Here is a 12,194-nt window from a genome sequence, read left to right as displayed (position 1 = left end):
TTACAACCTTTTAGGAGATTTGTTATTTTTATTTTTCATTACTATTTAATCTAAACTATTGTAGCCTTGAGGACAACTATTTCATTCAATAAAATATAGATAATTTTCTCAAGTTTGGTGGATTCCAAATTATTCTTTCTGGTGGATTCCGGAAATTTGATGGATTCCAGAGCTTTTATCTAATAGGATTAGCGTTTGCTATTCCTTCCCGCTTTTGTATTGCGTCAGTTGGCATCAGAGTAAGTTTCACCGTTCTTTCGTGAACGTGATTCGGCCATGGGAGATCAACCAATAACCAAGGCAGACCTTAAGGGTACCGCGACTTTTACCACGACCCTAAATGCTTTGAATGTACAAATAGCGGCATTAGTAATTCAGTTGAACAACAACATTAACGCCAACAACAACATTAACGCCAACAACAACCACAACAACAACAATCCGAACAAGAGAGGAGAACCAATTCCGGTTATTAGAGTTCGTAATAACAAACATACTATTGTTATGTATAGAAAATCAGAACATACTCGTGAATCTGATTTGGAATACTATGAGCGTAGATATTACAAGTTGAAAGATGATTACTACAAGTTTAAAATCTCTGATTCGACATATCGTTGCTCGTTTTGTTACAACAAAGAGTACTCTTTGGCCGACCTTTTGAGACATGCTTCCAGAATGGCAGGTAACTCCCGTAAGACGATTAAAGATATTGCTAAACATTGATAACTTTTATTAATAGGTATCTTAATGTTAAATTCGATGAAACATTTAGCATCATCAATAATGATACAACTGAAATAATCGAGGCACTTGTAGTTGGAAAGAATTTAATTATCGAGGATTTGAGTTGTATCAAAATGTCAAATCCTCAATAATTATTGGTTGGATGCCTCAGAAGAACTCAAATCCTCAATAATTCGATTCTTTCCAACTACAGATGCCTCAATTATTTCAGTTGTATCATTATTGATGATGCTAAATGTTTCATCGAATTTAACATTAAGATACCTATTATTATAGAGTCAGGATCCGTTGACACCAGGTGTCAAACTTAAAATTGACACAAAATCTCAACCGTTTAAATCAATTAATTACACGGCTTAGATTTATTCACTTAACACTAACACGTGACCTTCTTTCCCAACTTTCATCTTTGAGATTACACTATCTTCCCTTTTTCCCACCGTCAACGCAAATCTCTTCTTCGACCCACTGTCAATATAAATGGTAGAGAGGAACTGCACCATGGCCGACGACTTGCTACCAATTATTATCGACCCATTGTCACAATCCGTTGTTTATAACAGGACAGAAGAAGCATCACCATTCACCGTCGTGTACTGTTTTGATGGAGATCTTTTCGTCACTGTTTTCTTCGTTTTTTTTTTTGAAAGCTTGGTATCCGGCCTTAGGACCGACTAATCCAAGAGGACTAATCCCACCGCCCACTTGCGGGGCCCCATTTAAAGCCAGAGTTTTTATTTGCTCTGTATGGACTTAGCCCACCAAAATTGGCACCAATGAGAATCAAACCTGAGACCTTGAAAGGAGCATACTCCAAGGACCCAAACCAACACCACTCGACCAACCCCAAATGGGTTAACCACCGGAAAGGGTGCATCCCTCTTCTCTGTCCGTCGTCTTACTGCTTATTCTTATATGCAAGTGTTTTCAACATCTCCAATTTTTTGTTTTTTGTGTTTTCTCCTCAGAAGATTAAATTTCTTGAGACAAAGACAAAATGGCGATATTGACATCCATGAATAATGAACATAGAAACTACTTATTACTGACGTGACGTGATGGCGACGATGTCCTCTGTTTTTGGCTGTGGCGGCAAAACCCCAAGAGAGATAGAAAGGAATGAAAAAGTCACGTGCTGTTTTCTTTGATAATTTTATTTTTTTAAAATAAAATATTTTGAGCCGTGTGATTAATTAGTTTAAACGGTTGAGACTTGGTGTCAAACTTAAGTTTGACACCTTGTGTCAACAGATCCTATCTCATTAATATAGGTTATCAAAACAGAATGTTTAGCAATATCTTTAATCGTCTTACGCGAGTTACCTGCCATTCTGGAAGCATGTATCAAAAGGTCGGTCAAGGAGTAATATTTGGTGTAACAAAACGGACAACGGTATGTCGAATCGGAGATTTTAAATTTGTAGTAATCATCTTTCAACTTGTTGTAATATCTACGCTCATAGTATTCCAAATCAGATTCACGAGTATGTTCTGATTTTCTATACATAACAATAGTATGTTTGTTATTACGAACTCTAATAACCAAAATTGGTTCTCCTCTCTTGTTCGGATTGTTGTTGTTGTGGTTGTTGTTGGTGTTGATGACTTGATGTTGTTGTTGGCATTGTTGTTCAACTGAGTTGCTAACGCCGTTATTTGTACATTCAAAGCATTTAGGGTCGTGGCAAAAGCCGCGGGATTTGTTGATCTCCCATGGCCGAATCACGTTCACGAAATAACAGGGAAAACCTGTTATGATGCCAACTGACGCAGTACGGAAGCGGGAATGAATAGCAAACGCTAATCCTGTTAAATAAAAGCTCTGAAATCCACCAGAAAGAAGGAATCCACCAAACTCGAGAAAATTCTCTATATTTTATTGAATGAAAAAGTTGTTTTCAAGGCTACAATAGTTTAGATTAAATAGTAGTAAAAAATAAAGATAACAAATCTCCTAAAAGATTGTAAAAGAAAATAACAAACCTAGCTAAATAAAAATAACAAATTAACTAAAAGAAAATAACAAAGCTAGCTAAATAAAAATAACAAATCTAGCTAAAATAATAAAATACAAAAAAAAAAGCCTCCTATATCAAATGGTTGAGTACATGTTGTATTTCTTTACTACGCTATCCATCAGTTGCTCCACTTCGTCGATTAAATTGTATGACCGTCAAGGAACTTCTTTACTGATTTTGTCTATTCCACTACATTTATTTCTATTAAAAATGGTTTGATTGTTCCGATCAGTTCTAATTGCACTGAATAAGAATTTGTTTCTTCTTTGGAAAATATTTTTACTTATTCATGTTCTGGAAATAAATAAAATCCACCAAAACTCATACTTGATATTGATTTTTCCCAAAAATAGAACAATTTTTATTATTTATATGGTAATTCAAGGGGACAAGGGACTTATAACCTAAATACAAAATTTATAAAGAACTCCAATAATAATAATAATTTATCAACAACAAATATGAAAAATGTAGGTCAAAATATGTTTTTTGTGGCACAATGGAAGATATTACATATTTACATTACCCTTTTATTCATTATGATCAATGAACTTGTGAAATGAAATCAACATTTTTATTGACAAAGAGATTTAGAATTTTGTGCTAAGGTTACCACTACTAGTCCAATTCTCTTGAACTTGCATTGAATATTGTAAATTCCAAAGAACATCCTCTATTGAAGGACGTGTACTAGATACCTTAGAGAGACAATTGAGAGTAATTTGAACTGCAGTACTCATTGATTCATATGCATAACTTCCTCTCAATGAAGGATCAATTGCACTTCTTAGTATTGTTGATGGTGCTTCTGATGAACCTCTTTCCAGCTGAACATTAAAAATAGATAATTAAAGATTTGGAATTTAAATCTTGATTTTGGTTATCTTTCTTTTTAATTTTCAGAGTAAGCATTAGTATTATTTATTTAACGAGTTTAAAACAATAGTTTAAGGGTCTGTTTGACAAGACAAATAAAATAGATTATATGTGCTTGCGAAATTTGATTAAATGAATGGTATAGAAGTTGTACATGTAAGTGCATAGTACTTAATATATATTAAAAATCAATGTGTTAAAAGTTGGATCCGAAATCGAACTTGTGAGATCTCTAACCATGGTTTAATTGGTTGAATCGGTTGATCTAAATGACCAATAGATAATGAAAAATATTAAAAAAGTGAACATCGGTTGAACCAACCGTAGTCCAACATCAGTTCTACCCCGATTCAACCAAACTGCAGTGTAATCAGAATCAAACCAACCAAAGACTTAATTAACCGGTTTTTAGTTTGACCCAATTACCAAAACATTGATTGAAATTTTTACTATGCAAGATTAACTAACTTTATAATCTATGAGCATTTTTATTTTATTTAAAATAAGTTACCAAAAACAAACAGTTATGGATACCTCATCCTTGAGCTGCTCTACATCACTAGAGGATGCAATTTGTGTACCAGTAATGATTTCAAGTAGAATAACACCAAGCTGATAAATATCTTCTTTTTCTGCATTACTTGTGCTGCATATATGAATTTAAATTTTAACACATTATCTTAAGATAATGTGAAATATAACAGAACATAAAGTTATTAATTAATATGAGATATACCTGGCAATTTGATTGCTGGCACTTTGTTCATTAACTGTGCTCTGAAAATTCATCAAGACATATATCGTTGCATGTTAGAAATTTAGATGAAATCAAGCAAATAATCCCTGCGGCCTTAACTATAAATAAATATTTGAATAATTGATGTATACAATTTATATTTAAGTCCAAATATATCAATGAATCTGAATAAGAGTATTTGCTCATAATTAAAGTGGAAGACTATTACTAATGGTCCGGTTGGTTGGAAAGAAAGAAAGTAAGAACGAAAACACAGAAATCAATGAGTTAACTCAAACTAAATCTTAGTCTAAATTCATCCATCGATTTCTGTATTTTCCTTTCTTTCCATTTTCCTTCCTTCCAACTCAACAGACCCTAAAGAAATGATCAAAGTCATGTGTCCTAACCTTGGATGGTAATGGAATTTTGTATCCACTGACTTTTGCATTAAGACTATCATCCAACAAAATATTCTGAATCTTTAAATTGTTGCCAAATATTCCAGGAGCAACTCCTGTATGTAAGAACTGAACACCTCTTGCAATCCCAATGCTTATTGCCATTCTTTGTGGCCATTTCAACATTTCCTTCTTTTTCCCATCTGTAAATAAAAACTTATGCCATGTCAATTTTTTTTTAACATTCAATCTTTGTTTTATATTCTTAGGATTGAGTATTGAGCCTAACTCGACCATACAAAACCGGTTTGTAAGATGAAGATTGCATCTTACTTATAAACTCATATTCAGGTCATCTGATCATATCCGATGTGAGACTTTTTAACATATATATATTGTATTTAATTTTGATACACCATCAACAAATCACAATCAATTATGAATAAAGTCAAACGTTGTTAATGATGTTATAGTTATGATTGATTGACGGTGTAAAGAGTTATTTCATATACACCGCTAGTGTAAAAAGTTGTTAGACTGTCAGTGAATCGTAACTGTAAATAAATAGAAACATTTGACTTTTATCATAACCAATTTTAAAGCGGCACACATAATAGTTGCAATATGCTGATAGTGTAAAACTTTTTACACTGACAATGCATGAAAATTTCACTGTGAATTTAATTTTCTGATAGTTTACCTGTGAGTTGGTCCCTCAATGACACATTTGAAATGTATTCAAGTACAATGAAGACTGTGCTTGTAACTTGAGGAGGTTCCTGATGAGTAATAACACAATGTCCTAGAACACTCACCATATGCCTATGCCTCAAATTTTGTAATACATCTAAGTGTTGCATAATCCTGTGAGGTAAACCCTTTTGCTTTATTTTTATACAATTAATCAGGACCACTGAACCATCTCTCAACCAACCTTTATATATCTGTGTAAATAATCAATATCATTAAAACTTTGTCATATGGGGTCCATTTCATTATAAGGAATAAATTATGAATAAACCTTAAAGATTATAAAAATTATTCTTTTTACCTGTCCTTGTGATCCTTCTCCTATTAAATTTGATTGGTCAAAGTTATTTGTTGCATCTTCAATTTCTTCTTCTGTGAAAATATTGTATGGTGGTTGTCCATGTGTAGCTTGCCTCATTGTTTGAGGAACGTGTCCTGTTTCCATTGATCAAATAAAATTAATGCAATTCTTAAATAAAGGAATTTGTTATTATTTTATTTTTTGGTTACTAATTTGTTGTTATATATGAAAGGAATATTAGAGAAAAATAATATTAACAACTAATTACTGGTGGGTTGAATTTTGGACTCTTACTCCTTGAACCCAGGACAAAATTAGTTAGTGTTAGTAATGAGTTGAGTTAAGGATGAAAGGAGTTAAGATGTAAAGGTCTAAAGTTCAAATCCTGGCAAGATGATAAAAATTAACATTAGTTACTAACTTTGACGTTAAAAAAAATGTCTTACAAAAATTTGTTTTGTTCAGAGTTTAAATTCAGATACTCCGACATTTGAGGTGTTAACTTAGTGATAAAAGTTTAGTCTTATTACCAAAGGTGCCGAATTCAAATCCTGTTAAGAACGGTTGTAAAAAATGTAAAAATAATCATTACTATCACTTCCCCAATTTTATTTATTTTTATAAAAAAATTGAGAATTTGACTTTAACTTAAGCTACTTAACCACTTAAAACCAATTAGTTGGTTGTGAATTGTGATGCATATGATTTAACATATCATAAATTAATATACAGCAATAATAATAATAAACAAAATAACATAAAGATGGTGGACTTACTTGCATTAATATTTGATTTTTCTGAAAACTTATGAACAGAAGATCTGTCCAAATTATGATTCAATCTCTCTGGTTTGGATTTCCACAAGATGAACACAATAAGCAAAGCAAAAACACATGCAATTCCAACAACACCTCCAACAATAACAAGCACAAGACCCAATTTCATACTTGATGATTCCTTCTTCACCTTTGTTTTAAGTGGCTTAACTGCTAAAGCTGCATCTTTTTTGCAATATGAAGAACCATGTTGTTGATCATTCAACTTTTTTGTTGATAAACAATTCCAATTATACAATACTTTAGCCTTTGATTTCATAATGCATGTTGGTAATTTTCCTACTAGAAAATTATGTGAAATATCAACATAAGTCAATGATGAACTACAAGGTAAATTCATTGAAAGGTTACCACTAAATTTGTTTGAAGACAAATCTAGGTAATGAAGTGATGGTAAAGAAAACATAGAAAATGGAATTTTCCCAACAAAATTATTTGAAGAAATATCAAATATTTGAAGCTTATCAAAGTGGATTATAAACTGAGGAGGAATTTGAGATCTTATAGAGTTTTTTCTCAAGATAATTTTCACAAGATTTTTTCCTAGTGAAGGAAATATAGGACCTAATTTGTTACCATCAAAATTAACCTCTTCAAGAGAAGTTAAACTTTGGAGATCTGGAATATTTCCAATGAAAAGATTATCAGCCAAAACAATACTCTTCAAATTTTTCATTGAAGATATTGATGTCGGAATTTCACCGGTGATGAAATTGGAACTAATGTTCAATACTTCGAGAGATGAAAACCGGTTGATTTTTTCAGGTAATGGACCCCATAAACCTAATGAAACTAATGACAAAACCTTCAAATTTGAAAGCTTTGTCATAACAGTGAAAAATGAATCAGTTGAGAAAGTTCCGGAAAGTGCTTGAAAAGGTTTAGAGCTATGTGAAGACGGAGAAGTTCGGTTTCCAATGACAGTTAATTCGGTTATGTGACCGTTCGAACAAACAATTTTGAGTGATGGAGATGGCTGAAGGAAGCAGAAGTTTGTCCAATTGTTCCATCCTTGAAGAACTTGTGGATATTCTAGAAGCTTCTGAACTTGGAAAAGAATTCTAGTTTCAGTTTGTGTTAATTGTGAAATTGAAGTTGGAATAAGCAAAAGAAAAATGAGTGTAGGAAATAAGTGAGAAAAAGAAAGCCACAATTTCTTCATAATACTAAATTTTAGAATTGTGATTGGAAAAGTGAAATTGCTAAGAAGATAACATGAATTGAGTGAATGTTTATATAAAACAGAATCTTTGATCAATAATTGTGATTGCTTTTTTTTTTATTCTCTTTTAAAGTTGTACAGTGTGTCTAATAATTAGGAGAAAAAAAAGCTTTTTAGTTGTCAAAAATTCATGATACAATGATTGCAAGAAAAGGTTTTACTTTTGGTGAAAAATGATTAGCTTGAAGAATTAAGTGATTTTGGATTAGGTAGGTAGGAAATGTGGTGAGGACCCAAGTTTGTGAAGAAAATGGATCTGAGATCTGAAAAATAGGGATTTCAAAAGTTTGAGGGAAGGAGCCTAGAATTAGTAAGTAGTAGTAGTTTTAGTGAAGGAGCCTTTGTTTGTTACACACACATCACATGAAAGAGTGAAAAGGCGTATTAAAGTGTGGTTGGTAAATTGGTATGTAAGCCATGATACCCCCACATGACATATTTAGAATATTCTTTTATTTAAATTTTTGTCATATTTAAATTGGTAAATTGCATTTTTGGTCCTTATTTTTATTTTAGGTTTCAAGTTGATCCCTTATCTTTTAAATGTTTTAAGTTGGTCCCTTATCTTTTCTGCAGGTTTCATGTTGGTCCCTCCCGTCAAATTTTTCACTATTAGCATTAAATTTGGACAGTGGCAAAAAGAAACCACAATTGGAAAGATGACACGTGTCCAAATTTAATGGTAATAGTGAAAAATTTGATGGGAGAGACCAACTTGAAATCTGCAGAAAAGATAATGGACCAACTTGAAACGTTTGAAAGATAAGGGACCAACTTGAAACCTAAAATAAAGATAAAAGATTAAAAGTGTAATTAAGTCTTTTTTTATTCACGATTGTTTTTATAAGATGTATTAAGGTCAACAAAAGTTGATGTATTTATGAACTAAGTATGTCAATTTATGTTAAATTATATTTTTTATAGAAAAAGCGGAAGGTAGTATTATTTTACTCAAAACTTAATACGATAAATCATTTCTTAATCGTTATTTTGGTGCATTTGGCATAATCGACACGACAAGATCTTGAATGACAATATTCAGACATCAAACCAAGTTGGAAGAATGGCGTTCGCCGTTTGGAACGAGTGGTTTATTGTCCACTAGTTGCAGTGTGATAGTGTTCCTGTTGGGGATCCTAGGCCCGTTCGGTGGGAGAAACCAGAAGTGGGATGTATAAAATGTAATGCTGATGCAGCTTTTGCAGGTGGATCCGGTGTGACTTCTATGAGCCTTTGTTTTCGCAATACCAATGGGCAATTTGTGGCTGGTTTGAGTCAATGGCAGCAGCCTGTTTACTCAGTAGTGGAAGGGGAAGCATGGGCTCTATTACATGCAATGAAAGAGGTTATTCATCGTGGATTTGAGCAAGTTCAATTTGAAAGCGATTCAGAGTTGTTGATTGACGCTATCCATTCGAGAAGACCAGACAATTCAGAGTTTAATTCAATTATTAATGACATTATTCCTCTTATGTCATCTTCTAATGTAAACTTTGAGGTTAAGTTTGTTACGAGACAAGCGAATTTGATTGCTCATACTCTTGCTAGGGCGGCCAAAATTTGGGTTAGTTTCCATAGATTTGAGATTATTCCTTTATGTATTGAACATTTATTAGTTAATGATATGAATTAAGTTTGTTTGCTTAAAAAAAATGAAATATGCATTATTTTAAATCAGGGACTGATCCAGAAACTTATTGCACGGGGGCCGGAAATAAGAACAATTATTTTGAGCCTTCAGCATATTTTTTGTTAGTCATTTTGATTTTCAAATTTATCTTTCCTTTGTTAGTTTAGTCCTCAAATATGTTTTATGTTAGTCAGTTTGTCCAAAAATTACTAATAATAGACTTATTTGAGAATATTTTGTAATTTCAATACACTTTATTTGACAATTAATATTTCATATATTTAAGGACCGATATATTTTATGTTAGTCATTTATTTTTACCATAGTATAATTCATAATACTAAACTAAAGTGTTATAGATAGATAATTGAGACATAATAATATATATATTATATACATATATGAGGGGGAGGGGGGGCCTTGGCCACTGCCTTCCCCCTTTGAATCCGTCCCTGTTTTAAATGATATCTATAATAAGAAAAATATTTTAAATTAATACTCTTGGAGTATTTTTTAAATAAGTAAAAGAAATAATTTTCGAATATAAAGTTTTGTGAAATTTTTTTGGATATAAAGTGATGTAATACCCTTAAAATACTTGTTACCATGATTTTATTTTTTATTGACAGCTGATTGATATTTTTTTCCTGAAAAGCAAATAATGTTAATAAATAAAAACAGCACAAGGAGTACAGCAATATACTAGTAAATCAAAGTCATATAGAAACCCCCAACTGTGTCTGTTACCATAAAACTTATAAGACCAGACTAATAATATGTGTATGGTCACTTCACTTCTTTTAATGTCACACAATAAAAAATTTCAAATCATATATTCTCTCGTATTAAATTATATTTTTTTTTAAAAAAAATTTGTATTATATTATAAGTCACTTTATATTATTAATGAAGTATTTAATATTATTTTTCTTAATTTTTAAAAATTATATTTTATGTAATTATTATTTTTCTTAATTTTTTTTATATATGTGATCGAAAAAATGTGTCTAAAATTTAAGGTAGTTAAAAAAAAAACAAGGAAGGAGTATTAAATAGCCACTAGGTTAGTTACTTGTTACATTTTCCAAGGAATGCGCCGTGTCAATGACAGCAAAGTCAACACAGCCCTGAAGTCAAAGTAGCAAACGAAGGAACTTCGATTTTGATCAATTTATTTACTCTCTCCGATCCTTATTATAAGAAGAAATTTGCTTTTTAAATAATATTCAATGTATCTGATTTATATGGACTAAATATATCTAAAGTTATACTATAAATTTAAAAAGTAAATTTTTTCTTATAATTAGAGGAAAAAGTATTTATGATAGACATGGGAATTGGAATCCTCTTACCTTTCCAAAGACAGAGACAAGGTTGTTTGTAGGGATTAAATCAAAATCTCAATTTACACGTTCTGTCGGGAAAAAGAAAAAGATTAAAGGGTTGTAGTTTATTTTTCACTCGTAGTCTTTCACACTCATTCTATTTCTCTCTCTTTTTTTTTCTTCACACTTTCATTTTTCTATTCTAGGACTTGCTTGGTTTCTAAATAATTCTGTTTTATATTTTTCTTACTTTATTTTACTTAAGAAAGGTTTCTACTACTCTTGGTTAATTTGCAAGACAATGCTATTATTTGGTGAATGTTATCCAAATTCGCCAGTACTAAAAGTCAGGGAGCAACATAACAGTGATACAGGAAACAAACAATTAACCACACCAACCATTGAGGAAATAGAAGTGGTGATGATCATAGAAGAAGGCGATTTTTAGTAGTGGTTGATTCAAAATTTTGGTGACTACACTGTTAGGTACTAGTACACCATTGATAAAAGGAAAATGCTATGTATTGCGAAAAAAAGCTATAGCGAATCATTCAAGATATTTGTTGACTTTTTTGGTTTTCACCGTGTTTTCCGGCAAATAGCACAATTTTATTGGTTAGTTTTCTTTTCGCTATGCCTTCGTAAAATTTTCATTCGCTTGATATAGCATTGTTGATAAAATTCATTATCATATCATATTTTCATATTAATTTATATTTGAAAAAATTATATTTTAAATAAATTTTTTAGATGTACCGAAACGGCGAAACCGAACAATATAAATTAAGTATCAAAGAATTCACTATAATTTATTCATATTATGAGTTATATTTGTTGATTAATTTGTTTATTTTATTTTAAAAGTTGTTAATGTATTTGTATTTGTATTTGGTGACTTGTCTTGGAATCAATTTGATGTTTTCTTTGTATAAGAGACCCACTCAATTTGGCTTAACCTGTCTTTTCTATATCCCAAGTATGAACACTGCATAGTCGAAAGAGTTTTTATTTATTTATTTATTGTTTACGAATAGTCTCAAAGAGTTGTTGATAACTCAAATGTAATGTAACCCACATGCCATACTCATACTCCCATGTGATGTCGAATCGTACTTTTTATCCGGAAAGTATAATCTTACAGCATTATTATTAATATTAGATAGTATTGAGAATATTATTTTTGCTTATTTTTCCTTGTATCGTATTTTTATGGATTATTTCATTTCTAGAGTATGGATATATAGGATATACCACGATATTATTGTAGACCAAGTCTACCATGCACAAGTCATTTATACCGTGCATGGTGCACAAGTGTTGATTTATATTATAACGCATATGAATTTTATAAA

The 12,194-nt window shown here is 31.3% G+C and overlaps 1 protein-coding gene across 1 annotated transcript; it reads right to left on the bottom strand.

The window, feature by feature from the left end:
- Positions 1-3,201: 3,201 nt before the first annotated feature.
- On the bottom strand, positions 3,202-8,265 carry LOC123897065 (probable LRR receptor-like serine/threonine-protein kinase At1g14390). The gene is made up of 7 exons (XM_045947567.1): positions 6,606-8,265; positions 5,830-5,963; positions 5,479-5,722; positions 4,788-4,981; positions 4,378-4,418; positions 4,176-4,287; positions 3,202-3,592 (listed from the first exon to the last, which is right to left on the bottom strand). The coding sequence occupies exons 1-7, from the start codon at positions 7,825-7,827 to the stop codon at positions 3,356-3,358; spliced, it is 2,184 nt and encodes a 727-aa protein (XP_045803523.1). The 5' UTR covers positions 7,828-8,265; the 3' UTR covers positions 3,202-3,355.
- Between the last annotated feature and the right edge of the window lie 3,929 nt (positions 8,266-12,194).

This window comes from Trifolium pratense, linkage group LG7 (assembly GCF_020283565.1).
Source record: "Trifolium pratense cultivar HEN17-A07 linkage group LG7, ARS_RC_1.1, whole genome shotgun sequence".
In the NCBI taxonomy this organism is placed as follows: Eukaryota; Viridiplantae; Streptophyta; class Magnoliopsida; order Fabales; family Fabaceae; genus Trifolium; species Trifolium pratense.
The sequence above is the reverse complement of the archived record's forward strand: the minus strand, read 5'-3'. Positions and strand labels throughout refer to the sequence as shown.

Coding starts and splice junctions, on each gene's coding strand:
- LOC123897065 (XM_045947567.1), bottom strand. CDS start 7,827: ATGAAGAAATTGTGGCTTTCTTTTTCTCACTTATTTCCTACACTCATT. Junction 5,723..5,829: donor GAGAAGGATCACAAGGACAG/GTAAAAAGAATA, acceptor TTATTTACACAG/ATATATAAAGGTTGGTTGAG. Junction 4,982..5,478: donor ATTGAGGGACCAACTCACAG/GTAAACTATCAG, acceptor TTTTATTTACAG/ATGGGAAAAAGAAGGAAATG.